Consider the following 13,209-nt stretch of genomic DNA (forward strand, 5'->3'; position numbering starts at 1 on the left):
TTGGTACATTTGTTACATTTCATAACTTTTGAAAAAGCTCTAGAAGTTGACCAAAACAGTTTTAAAACCTCTATGTGATCATACAGTAATGCAATTTCTTATTTTTGTCTTTGGAAAGCTGTATCCTATATAAATTGGCTGTTACATTATAACATTATAAAAATGTATTAATTACTTTTATTTAATTATGGTTTACTAAGGTTAAAATACCCGTCAATTTTTTAAAAACTCCAAACTTGTTTTGAAATAAAAAATTCCTAAAATCTTAATGTCCTTTCACAATTTCCCTTTGTATAAGAATATTTATCCATGTTATAATTAAACATGTTTTATTATATGTTTTTCTTTTAAATGTTCAAAGTAAAAACAAAATATAAATGTCTTTCAAAATATTATCAAATGGTTTACAAAATCTCTGCCACTTACCTTTTGAAATATCTTCAATTTTTCTGCCATACAAATCATAAAAATATCTGGCTGGTAAATTTAGATTCATTCTCATTGTACAAGTATCTAAAACCTGTGCAAGAAAAAAATTATAAATAATTTAGTAAACTCTGGTTAAACTGAATATACATTTAAACTCCTTTCTATACTACACAGTTATTAAAAATTATATTATAAAATAAAATTTAATGATTTATAAAATGTTCTAATATATGAAATTTAAAGGCAGTTAAAATTGTTACATCCTAATTGTACTTGTGTGTGTGTGTAAAAAACACACAAGTATCAATAAAAAAGAAAGAAGATGCAACAAATATTAAATACTGGTTATCTATTATTTAATAAATGGTAGACCTTTAGAACTCTGAGGGATGTTTGTCTTATTCTTGCAACTTTCTGTATGTTCCATTTATTTCACAATGAGAGGATATTACCTTTTAAATTAGATTTTAAGTACCTACTTTCCTTAGCTTTTAAATGTTTTCCAAGTGTCCTAAAATAAATTATAAAAATAGTCTGATCACAGTTCACCTTGATAACTTATGTTGTTTGGGTACTAAAAACTGAACTGAATAAATCACATTTCAGGTTTTCCATGAATATGAGTCTCAAGGACTTTACCTTTAATGGTTTCTAATATGCACTCTTCTTAAATATTATAATATCATGACCTGTTCTTGTTATTTTACATGTAGCCCTTTGAACCCAATGTGGCAATCATCTTTCCAACTTCAAGGAAGACTTAAACATGCTTCAGCTGGAAAGAAAGTTCTACTCACAAGGTGAGGAAAATCAAGGGAACAGAAGGGGTTTGAGGAGTGTCAGGTAACCTGAGGCAGGTTGTTATTAGGTTTTCAGTAGTAACTTCCAAAACATGAAATTCACCATATTCATCTAAAAATACAAAATATTTTCCAAATTGAAATTGAAAGGGCTCTGTCATCCATTTTTTACTATTCCCAGCTATAATATTACTTTCCCATAACCAAGAACTACTACTGAAGGACAATGTGAATTATATTAATATGATTATAGTAAACAAAACATCTTTCAACTGCTCAAACCATCTTTCAGCTGCTGATACTACCTGCCTCTTTTTGCTCACTTCTGTCCCTACTTTATTATTGGAGCCCATAATTTAGTCCTAGCTTAACCATTCAGTAGCTTTGTGACAATGTACGTATTTCAATAGCTTAGTGTTTATATAGAGGCAAAGTTGAACTTTCCTTTCAGCCTATAGAACAGCTTTCAAACATTGTGACTGATTTGGTTTATACAGTTGCTCTATCAAAAGACAGGTTGAATATTAAAGGTAAATATTTAGCTGACAAATCAATTTGACAAATTGGTCTTTCTTAGGCTCTATGTACCAGAGGTTCTCAGCCTTTATTCTACTCTACTCCTATACATAACTAATCATGTCCCCATGGACCACATGCTCCCATGGCCATTCATAGCATTGCATGTTTCTTGTACACTAGCTGCAATTCAGAGCATTGAGCAATTCAGAGCAATGTTTTGCTGCTGTTTTTCTCACAATCAAGAATGCATACCTGCTCGTTATTAGGAATAATGTTACAGGTTTTTTTTGTTTTTTTTGTTTTTTTGTTTTTTTTTTGAGATGGAGTTTCACTCTGGTCGCCCAGGTTTGAGTGCAGTGGTGCGATCTCAGCTCATCGCAACCTCCGCTTCCCAGGTTCAAGTGATTCTCCTGCCTCAGCCTCCCCAGTAGCTGGGATTACAGGCATGCGCCACCCTGCCCAGCTAATTTTTTGTATTTTTAGTAGAGACGGGGTTTCTCCATGTTGATCAGGCTGGTCTCGAACTTCTGACCTCAGGTGACCCACATGCCTCGACCTCCCAAATTGCTGGGATTAGAGGCATGAGCCACCACCCCCAGGTAGGAATATTCTTGAGCTTTCTAATTTATGAGGAAAAGATCATTCACAACATCAATGCTTTACCTGGTTCAATAACGAAGTGCTTGCAAAGAATGTAACAACCTAGTGATTCTCTAAATAACCCTGGTTATTCTTCCTGCCTTCTTTTTTACTCTTGTGGGTCAGTTTCTTCAGTAACTACTGCCCACAAGTTCATCCAGGATCCCCATCCCATGGACTTCAGTCTTTACCAAAGATGCTGGGAAAGCAATGTTCAAAATATAAGAAAGAAGTATCAGGAAAAGAAACTAGAGTGTTCTTTTGGCTTGAAACAAAAAGAGGAGTGGAACATATTGACTGACACTGGCACGGGATCCATGCTTGTTTTTATTTTAATACTCTAATTAACACAGTTGGTGTCTGGCTGGCAAAATTCTCCTGTCACTGGAGTGAAAGTGAAAATGGATCACTTTCACCACCACTCTCAGTGACAGAAATACTCAAGGGAGATAATTCAGCACAAATTGCTCCTTAGCCAATCATGTCTGAATACTATTAAGGATCTACAGTAGGTCTTATAGGGTCTATAACACCCTAAGCAAGACATAATCTCCTCTTTACAACCCCACATTACTTATCTTTCCAGTCCTCGTGTTCAGTTTTCAATTTCTTAATATTATGAAGCTTAATATTATGAAGTGATTACTGTATTTAAAAGTATAATGATGTCCTTTGGTACAATTTATATTTCCTAGTTATGAGTGAAGGTTCAAATATCTAAGTATCCTTTAAAGTTACAATTTACCAATTAAACTAAGTAAAACTATAATCTACTTGAAGGTAGTCCCATTTACTTCGAGCAAAATTTCAATAATTTTTTAAAATTATTTTAAATATTGCTGCCTTTGAGTCTTAAAAAAATCAGTCCCTCCTTCCCTCCCCCTGTAGTTCACAGTGTCTGTTGTTGCCATCTTTATGTCCATGAGTACCCAATGTTTAGATCCCACTTATAAGTGAGAACATGTGGTATCTGGTTTTCTGTTCCTGCATTAATTTGCTTAGGACAATGGGCATCCAGCTGCATCCATGTTGCTGCAAAGGATATACTTTCATTCTTTTTTATGGCTGCATAGTATTCCATGGTGCATATGTACCACATTTTCTTTATACAATCCACTTTTGATGGGCACCTAGGTTGATTCCATATCTTTGCTATTCAGAACAGTGCTGTGATGAACATACGAGTGCATGTGTCATTTTGGCAGAATGGTTTTTCTTTTGGATATATATAATCAGTAATGGGATTGCTGGGTCAAATGATAATTCTGAGTTCTTTGGGAAAACTCCATATTGCTTTCCACAGTAGCTGAACTAATTTACATTCCCACCAACAGTATATAATCATTCCTTTTCTCCACAGCCTTGCCAGCATCTGTTGTTTTTTTGACTTTTCATAATAGACATTCTGACTGGTTACAACATTTTCTAACTCAAAGACTCCCCTTTTAATTGAGCTAAAACATCAGTAAAAATGTGTGTGCAAACCAAACCTTTGTGCAAGTTTTAAGAGTTAAACGAGTTTTAAAACTGGCATTAGAAAATCAAATACTAAAATTTAATAATGCATGAGCAACACTGTCATTCCCTCCTACTTGAAGAATGAAAAATCTTTGCAGTATTTAAGCAATGCCAGCCTTCAGTAATTATTTTCTCAGAGTAAATTATCAGTGGTATGAATTAGTATCACTATAAGTTTCTGTCAAAAGCCCTGAAATGAAGCTTCTACTTGTAAGGTCATTCTTATGATTTACAATTGAAAAGTACATTATGGTGTCATCTTGCTCTAATATTAAGGTTAATTAAAATAGCATTTCTACTACTGTACCTGTTAAGCTTGTTAAAATATTACTTTTACAAATTCACATTTTGTTAATTCCTTTTTTTTTTTTGAGACAGAGTCTTGCTCTGTCACCCAGGCTGGAGTGCAGTGGCATGATCGCAGCTCACTGCATCCTCAACTTCCCAGGCTCAGGCAATCCTACCACTTCAGCCTTCCAAGCAGCTGGGACAACAGATGTACCACAAGACACTCAGCTAATTTTTTAATTTTTGTAGAGATGGGGCCTAGCTATGTTGCCCAGTCTGGTCTCAAGCCCCCTGGCCTCAAGTGATCCTCCTGCCTCAGCCTCCCTAAATGCTGGGATTACAGGCATGAACCACTGCACCTGGCCTGTTAATTACATACAGCTTAAGTTTTAGAAACTCTTCTGATACTAAAATTTTAAATCATCATGCTGTAAAACCAGAATCTTTTTGAAAAGTACCTGGGAAGAAATATTCCACAATCTTTTCAGTTTAATCTACTTGTTTACAGATCTGGGAGTCAACTCCATCTCCAGACATATCTGGTACAGAGCTTGCAGTTCCTGGAACGGCCAGAACCTCTGGGTTGCCACTACGTCAGTTCAGATGAGAGAGTATACTTAGGCCAACATCACCGCAGGTCATGTGAACCAGGTTGATAAGCCAATTAGACCCCAAAAATGTTAGTTCTTCTCAAAGACAGAGAACCTTGAAACATTTTAATACGGTTTTATGAGTTAACACCTGGAAGCATAAGCCCCAACTTACACTTCCCCAACACACTCTCCTCAAAAGATTCTCTACTGCAGGAGTTAGCAAACTACAGTCCAAAGGCCAATTCCAGTCCATAGCTTGTTTCTGTGTGGCCTATAGGCTAAGAATGGCTTGTACATTTTTAATTCCTAAAAAATAAATCAAAAGATGGATCATATTTTGTGATAGATTTAAATATGAAATTCAAATTTAAGTACTGTACATAAAGTTTTCTTGTAAAACAGCCACACTTGATCATTTACATATTTTCTATGGCTGCTTTCATGCTATCACAGCAAGGCTGAGAGAGTTGCTACAGAGACCTTATGGCTTGCAAAACCAAAATTATTTTCTGTTTGCCTTTTATGGAAAAAGTTTTGCATCAACATTCACATGAAGCTCTGTATTTTCCTGTTCTGTATAAATTAGCCTGAACTCCTTTATTCATTTCTAAAGCTCTTCCATTGTGTACTCGGAAAACATGTCCTCTGATCAACAAATTTGACTAGCCCCACAACCTCTTTTAAAAGAAACTAGGCTTTCCCCTGAGGTCACTAACTTCTTCAAGGCCCTCTCAAGTGGTAAGATTTTATTCTCTCCTATCACACAATCTCAAGTTTGAAAAGTGGTGTTACAACGCTATTTCAAAATAATTTCTCCCCAACTCTCTTATTCAACAAAAACAAACAAGCACTGCCCCCAACACCCAGGATCTTGATGTTCAAGCATATCATATTCTCTAACTCTAGTCATTCTTCCTCATTCTTGGATAACTTTTACCACACATAGCTTGCAAAATCCTGACTCCGAGCGACCTTCACTTTCCTCTCTGTGTGCACACTGAGAGGCCTGGTGCTGCTGGAGAAAGTCACACAACTGAACATGTCAACATTACTATCATTCACGATCACCAACTTCCATGGTCCCTCAGTACTGCCCAGTCTCTTCTATTTCATTTCTTTGGTCAAATTTCTCTCCCACTTTCCACAGAGTATTTCCAACAATCTCTAATCTGCTTATCTCCACTTAGCCTTTCCTTCGTTAATTGCCTCTTCATTTCCAGCAGATGACATGATCTCCTATGTCAGAGAGAAATTTGAAGGCTCATCTTACTGCTATCAAAGCTACACGCCTATTTATTTCTATAGTCATCCACTCTTTTTCCTTCTAGTTATATTACAAGAGTTCCTGCTCCTATCTAAGGTCAATATTCCACTTATGCTTTCAATTATGTATGCTCTCAACTTTTAAAGCAGTTTACATTATCCATCATTTCTTCTCTCTCATATATATTCATCTAGTGCTTCTCAACTAGACTGTTACCACTGATATTGAAACATAAGTATTTTCTATCTTGAAAATTAAATCCCCCCCATACCCAGCTGGTATCTCCCTCTAGCTACTCCTCAACTTTACAGTTAAATGTCTTAGATTTGTCCATGCTCTCTGTTTCTTTTCCTTTCTTCTCATTCATTCTCAGCCTGTTCCAGTTTGGCTTTTTTACCATCACTTTACTGAAATAATTCTCACAATGATTACCAATTACTACTATATTGACAAATCCAAAGGACAAATTAAAAATCTTACTTGTTTTGAGCATTGTATTAGTTCATTATCACACTGTTGATAAAGACATACCCAAGACTGGGCAATTTACAAAAGAAAGAGGTTTAGTGGACTTACAGTTCCACATGGCTGGGGAGGCCTCACAATAATGGTGGAAGGCAAGGGGGAGCGAGTCACATCTTACATGGATGGCGCAGGCAGAGAGAGAGCTTCTGCAGGGAAACCTCTCCTTATAAAACCATCAGACCTGAGGCCAGATACAGTGTTTCATGCCTGTAATCCCAGCACTTTGGGAGGCCAAGGTGGGCAGATTATGAGGTCAGGAGTTCAAGACCAGCCTGGCCAACATGGTTGATTCCCCGTCTCTACTAAAAATACAAAAATTGGCTGGGTGTGGTGGCAGGCACCTGTAATCCCAGCTCCTCAGGATGTGAGTCAGGAGAATCACTTGAATCCAGCAGGCAGAGGCTGCAGTGAGCCAAGATCGTGCCATTGCACTCCAGCCTGGGTGACAGGGTGAGACTCCGTCTCAAAAAAACAAAACCATCAGACCTGATAAGACGTTTTCACTATCACAAGAACAGCACGGGAAAGACCCACCCCCATGACTCAACTACCTCCCACCAGGTCCCTCCCACAACCTATGGAAATTCAACATGAGATTTGGGTGGGGACACAGCCAAACCATATCATTTCACCTCTCAAATCTCATGCACCCTTCCCAAATCTCATGGCCCCTCCCAAATCTCAAGTCCTCATATTTTGAAACCAATCATGCCTTCCCAACAGTTCCCCAAAGTCTTAACTCATTTAGCATCAATTCAAAAGTCCACAGTCCAAAGTTTCATCTGAGACAAAGAAAGTCCCTTCCATCCAGTAAATTAAAATAAAAAGCAAGTTAATTACTTTCTAAATAAACAAGAGGTACAGGCATTGCATAAATACAGCTGTTCCAAATGGGAGAAATTGGCCAAAACAAAGGGGCTACAGGCCCCATGCAAGTCCAAAATCCAACAGGGTGGTCAAATCTTAAAGCTCCAAAATGATCTGCTTTGACTCCATGTCTCACATACAGGTCACGCTGATGCAAGAAGTGGGTTCCCATGGTCTTGAGCAGTTCCACTCCTTTGCAGGGCACAGCCTCCCTCTGGCTACTTTCATGGGCTGGTGTTGAATGTCTGAAGCACTTCCAGATGCACAGTGCAAGTTGTCAGTGGATCTACCATTCTGGGGTCTAGAGGATGGTGGCCCTCTTCTCACAGCTCCATTAGGCAGTGCCCCAGTAGGAACTCTGTGTAGGGGCTCACAAGCTGCCAAGGCTTGGGGCTTGCACCCTCTGAAGCCATGGCCTAAACTCTACATTGGCCCCTTTCAGCCACGGCTGGAGCAGCTGGGATGCAGGACACCAAGTCACTAGGCTGCAATGCAGTATGGGACCCTGGGCCTGGTCCTTGAAACCATTTTTTCCTCCTAGGCCTCCAGGCTTGTGATAGGAGCATTGCTGTGAAGACCTCTGACATGCCCCAGAGACATTTTCCCCATTGTCTTGGGGATTAACCTTCAGCTCCTCATTATTTATACAAACTTCTGCAATCGGCTTAAACTTCAGAAAATGGGATTTTATTTTCTATTGAATTGTTAGGCTGCAAATTTTCCAAACTTTTGCGCTCTGCTTCCTTTATAAAACTGAAGGCCTTTAACGGTACCCAAGTCACATCTTGAATGCTTTGCAGCTTAGACATTTCTTCCACCAGATACCCTAAATCATCTCTCTCAATTTCAAAGTTCCACAAATCTCTAGGGCAGGGGCAAAATGCCACAAGTATCTTTGCTAAAATATAGCAAGTCACCTTTGCTCCAGTTTCCAACAAGTTCCTCATCTCTATTTGAAACCACCTCAGCCTGGACTTCATTATCCATATCACTATGAGCATTTTGGTCAAAGCCATTCAACAAGTCTCTAGGGAGCTCCAAACTTTCCCACTTTGTCCTATCTTCTTTTGAGCTCTCCAAACTGCTCCAACCCCTAACTGTTACTCAGCTCAAAAGTCACTTCCACATTTTTGGCTATCTACAGCAGCACCCCACTCTTGGTACCAATTTACTGTATTAGTCCATTTTCACGCTGCTGACAAAGACATACCCAATACTGGGCAATTTATAAAAGAAGGAGGTTTAGTGGACTTACAGTTCCACATGGCTGGGGAGGCCTGACACTCATGGTAGAAGGCAAATTGAAGCAAGTCATGTCTTACATGGATAGCAGCAGGCAGAGAAAGAGCTTGTGCAGGGAAACTCCTCCTTATAAAACCATCAGATTGCATGAGACTAACTATCATGAGAACAGCATGTGAAAGACCCACCCTCATGTCTCAATTGCCTCCCACCAGGGTCCCTCCCACAACATGTCGGAATTAAAGATGAGATTTGGGTGGGAACACAACCAAACCATATCCAGCATGAACAAATCCTGAGATACAAGAATCCACTATTTTTTTCTCCTGCTTTCTTGTCTTCTTCATGGGATCATGCATATTCATTCACTTGGGTTTATCAAGGTAAGTCCTAGCATTCTTTCTGCCTCTCTCTTAAGGCAAACTAAATGGTACCCCAACATTTCATCTTCCATTTACATACTGACAACTCCCAAATTGATATGTTTCTTTTATTGATTAATTCAAAATATTTTTGACTACTACTATCTTCCAAGTGCCTGGATATTGCAGTGAGCAAAAACACCCAGGTTCTTGTTCTCATGGAGCTTTGAGTCTAGTGGTGGACAAAGACATTTATAAAATGATCATATCATTAAATGTGGAGTAGGTGGCATAAGGAAGGCTTCTGGGAAGAGATAAACTGGATTTATCTGGAAACAAGTGGAGGATATTGAGAGTGGGGAACTATTTCAGAGAACACAGCATATGAAAAGGCTCCATAGCAGAGCAAGCAGGATGTATTCCAGGAATCAAAAAGTCACCATATGAAGGGGGAGAGCAGCCTCATAGGAAAGGAAAGAAGCCTTCCTTATGCCACCTACTCCACATTTAATGATATGATCATTTCACAAATGCCTTTTTTTTTTTTTTTTTTTTTTTTTTTTTGAGACAGAGTCTCACTCTGTCAACACACTTTTAAGGGACTGGAGTGCAATGGTACAGTCTCTGCTCACTGAAACGTCTGCCTCCCGGGTTCAAGTGATTTTCCCGCCTCAGTCTCCTGAGTAACTGGGACTACAGGTGCCTGTTGCAATGCCAGGCTAATTTTTGTATTTTTAGTAGAGACGGGGTTACACTATGTTTGCCAGGGTGGTCTGGAACTCCTGACCTCCTGATCTGCCTGCTTAAGCCTCCCAAATTGCTGAAATAACAGGTGTGAGCCACCACACCTGGCTTTATTTTACAAATCTCTTTGTCCACCACTAGACTAAAAGTTCCATGAGAACAAGGCCATGGCTTGTTTTGCTCACCACCATATCCAGGTACTTGGCAGACATTAGTCGTCAAAAAATATTTTGAATTAATGAATAAAAGAGTTAATATATATTATTCCTAATTTAAACTCATTTTAGTATAAATATCTTTTGATCAAGATTCTGATAAGCTAGCAAAAAATTCTGTCTGCTTTTATGAAATTATGCTATAAAGTATGCATAATTCCAGAAGAATTTTTTTTTCAAATAACCAATTCTTTTTAGTACCAGAGCACTAACTTTTTGCAAGTCCTAGGAAATAAAATAAGAAAACTTCTTCACGTGTATAGTAATGCTGTTGGCTGCCTATCCAATATCCATTCTCCACCCTCATCCTTACTATACTGATTTTTCTCCCTCTTGATTCAAGGAAGACTACAATTATATTTTTGTTGTTGTTGTTTTGTTTGTTTTGTTTTTTTGAGATGGAGTTTCATTCTTGTTGCCTAGGCTGGAGGGCAATGGCTTGATCTCGGCTCAATGCAACCTCCGCCTCCCAGGTTCAAGTGATTCTCCTGCCTCAGCCTCCCCAGTAGCTGAGATTACAGGTGTGCACCACTATGCCCGGCTAATGTTGTGTTTTTAGTAGAGACAGGGTTTCTCCATGTTGGTCAGGCTGGTCTTGAACTCCTGACCTCAGGTGATCCGCCCGCCTCGGCCTCCCAAAGAGCCACTGCGCCCAGCCTACAATTATCTTGATGTGTCTAAATTACCTATTGTAGTCTCATGCCCCTTGTCGGTGAATGGTTTGAGACAGACACATAACCCAGTTCTGGTCAATGAGACATAAGCAGGAGCTTCTGGGAAAGGCTTAATCTTTCATAGAGAAGAGATGGTCCTTTTGTGCCTCTGCACATAGTTATACCTGGCTGTGCAACCATCTTGTTACCAACATATGAAAGAGCACAAACTCCAGAAAACTGTAGAGATCACAGCTGGAATTCTGTCATACTATGCTTGGTGCTGCCCTACCTCTGGTTTTCTTGCTTCATTTTTGCTTAAGTCTGTTTCAATCAGGAATCTGTTATTTGCAGTTAAAGTTATCCTGACAGAAAAATACATTTTTTGTCCCATGTTCCTCAAATGATGAAAATCTATTCAGCTAATTCAGTGAGTATTTGTATACCAAATAGATTACAACAGTATTCACTATATAAACCTAAAAAGCAAACCATTTAATTAAAAATCTAGGGAATAATTTTAGATGAAATTTATCAAGCTGAAAATTATGAAAATGAATGGATAATTGTGAAACTAATCATTTGGGTTACTAAAAATACTTCACCTTTGGCAATTAATTGTACTTGCTCAGTAGAAGAGAACTATCATTTATTATGATTATTTTGAGAAAGGGAATCTGTTTTTACAGAATTTTTTTTTTCTTATTGAAAGGCTGTCAAATAGTTTATGAATTTTCAAAGAATTAAAATGTAATCAAATGCCATGGCATAAGTCTCTGCTCAGGCCAACATTTTACAAAAATGACTTATAATCAAAATTATTACCATTATGTTAACCAGAAAATGCCAGAAGATTGGGCTACATTTGTACCCATCTTATTAAGTACCTTAAAAGTACTTTCCTGAATAAATCCTAGAGCTTAATATGCTGCCCTATTATTTGTCTTATTCTCATAAAGGTAAGTGAAAGAATGCACACCAAATCTAGTTATTTGCTCTCACTAGTAATGAACATAAATATGATTTGAAAAGGCAACTATTTCTCGTGAATTTGTGTCCTGTGGTGTTTTCGTATTTTATTTTTAGAATGTGAATGAGAAGTAGATGACCAGAGGGAATTTTCTTAAGAATAATTAAATGATCCAGATTACAATTCTAGTCATATTATTATTTTTGTTTGTTTTTAAAATCCACTCTATTGATTTATAATTTGCATGAAATAAACTGTACCTATTTTAAGTAGGTGCAGTTGATGCAGATAGAACAATGTATACCCATGTGTAACTACCACAGTGAATACACAGAATATTCCCACTACCTTCTAAAATTCCTCATGTTCTTTTCCAATTGCAACCCAATACTCCTCGCCTGAAATCACCAATAATCTGGTTTTTTTCACTAGAGAATAGTTCATCTGTTCTACAATTTCATGGCATGTAATATTTCATACCTGGTTTCATTCATTTACCACAATGCTCATTTCTTTTTACTGTTGAAAAATAGTCCTTGACATAAATATATCATAATCTTTTATCCATTCACAGGTATATGGACTTTTGTACTGTCTGTAGTTTGGCTAATTGCAAATAAAACAACTATGAACATTCACTTACAAGTCTTTGTGTTGACTTGGTATATATCTAAAAATGAGATTGCTAGATTGTAATTAAGTATAAGTTTAACTTTATATGAAACTATCAAACTATTTTGCCAAGTGGCTGTATCATTTTGCATTCTTATCAGCTAAATATAAGATTTGCCATTTCTCCACATTTTCACTGACACTTGGTATTGTCAGTCTTTTAAATATTAGTCATTCTAATGTGTGTATAGTGGTAACTCATCATGGATTTAATTTGCATTTCCTTGATGATTAATAATATTGAGCATATTTTCATGTGCTAATGGTTGATTTCTATGTCTTTGTTCATATTTTTTTATGTCCTAAGAAATATTTGCCTACCCAAGGTTGCAAAGATTTTCTCCCACGTTTTCTCTGAGAATTAGTATAGTTTTACTCTTTATAATAAGATCTGCGATCAATTTAAATCAATTTTCATGAATGGTTGTGAGGTAAGTTCTTATCACACAGAAATATCCAATTGTTTCAGCAATAGTTATCAAAAACATTGTCTTTTCCCCCATTGAATTACTCTATCAAGAATGATTTATCCATGTATGTGTGGGTCTACTTCTGAACTCTCCATTTTGTTTCTTTGCTTTCTATGTGTATTCTTATTCCCATATCATCCTGTTTTGATTAGCTTTATAATAGATGTTGAAAACAGGTAGTGTAAATGGAATACTATTCTGCCTTTAAAAAGGAGAAACTCTTGTCATTTGCAACAACATGGATAAACTTGGAGGGCATTATGTTAAGTGAAATAAGCCAGGCACGGAAACACAAATACCACATGATTTCACTTATATGTGAAAACTAAAAAAGTCAAACTCATAGAAGCAGAGAGTAGAATGGTGATTACAGGAGGCTGCAGTGGGAGTGGGAGGACTAGGAAGATGTTGGCTATAAAGTGCACAAAATTTCAGTCAG

General features: G+C 37.5%; 1 protein-coding gene across 1 annotated transcript in view; it reads right to left on the reverse strand.

Moving 5' to 3' along the window:
* Positions 1 to 13,209, reverse strand: part of DCDC1 (doublecortin domain containing 1) — a 508,775-nt gene that overhangs the window by 410,716 nt on the left and 84,850 nt on the right. The window contains exon 10 of the mRNA XM_021926829.2: positions 427 to 520. Coding sequence (XP_021782521.2) covers positions 427 to 520 — 94 coding nt within the window. The remainder of the gene's footprint in view (positions 1 to 426; positions 521 to 13,209) is intronic.

This window comes from Papio anubis, chromosome 12, assembly GCF_008728515.1.
Source record: "Papio anubis isolate 15944 chromosome 12, Panubis1.0, whole genome shotgun sequence".
Lineage (NCBI taxonomy): Eukaryota > Metazoa > Chordata > Mammalia > Primates > Cercopithecidae > Papio > Papio anubis.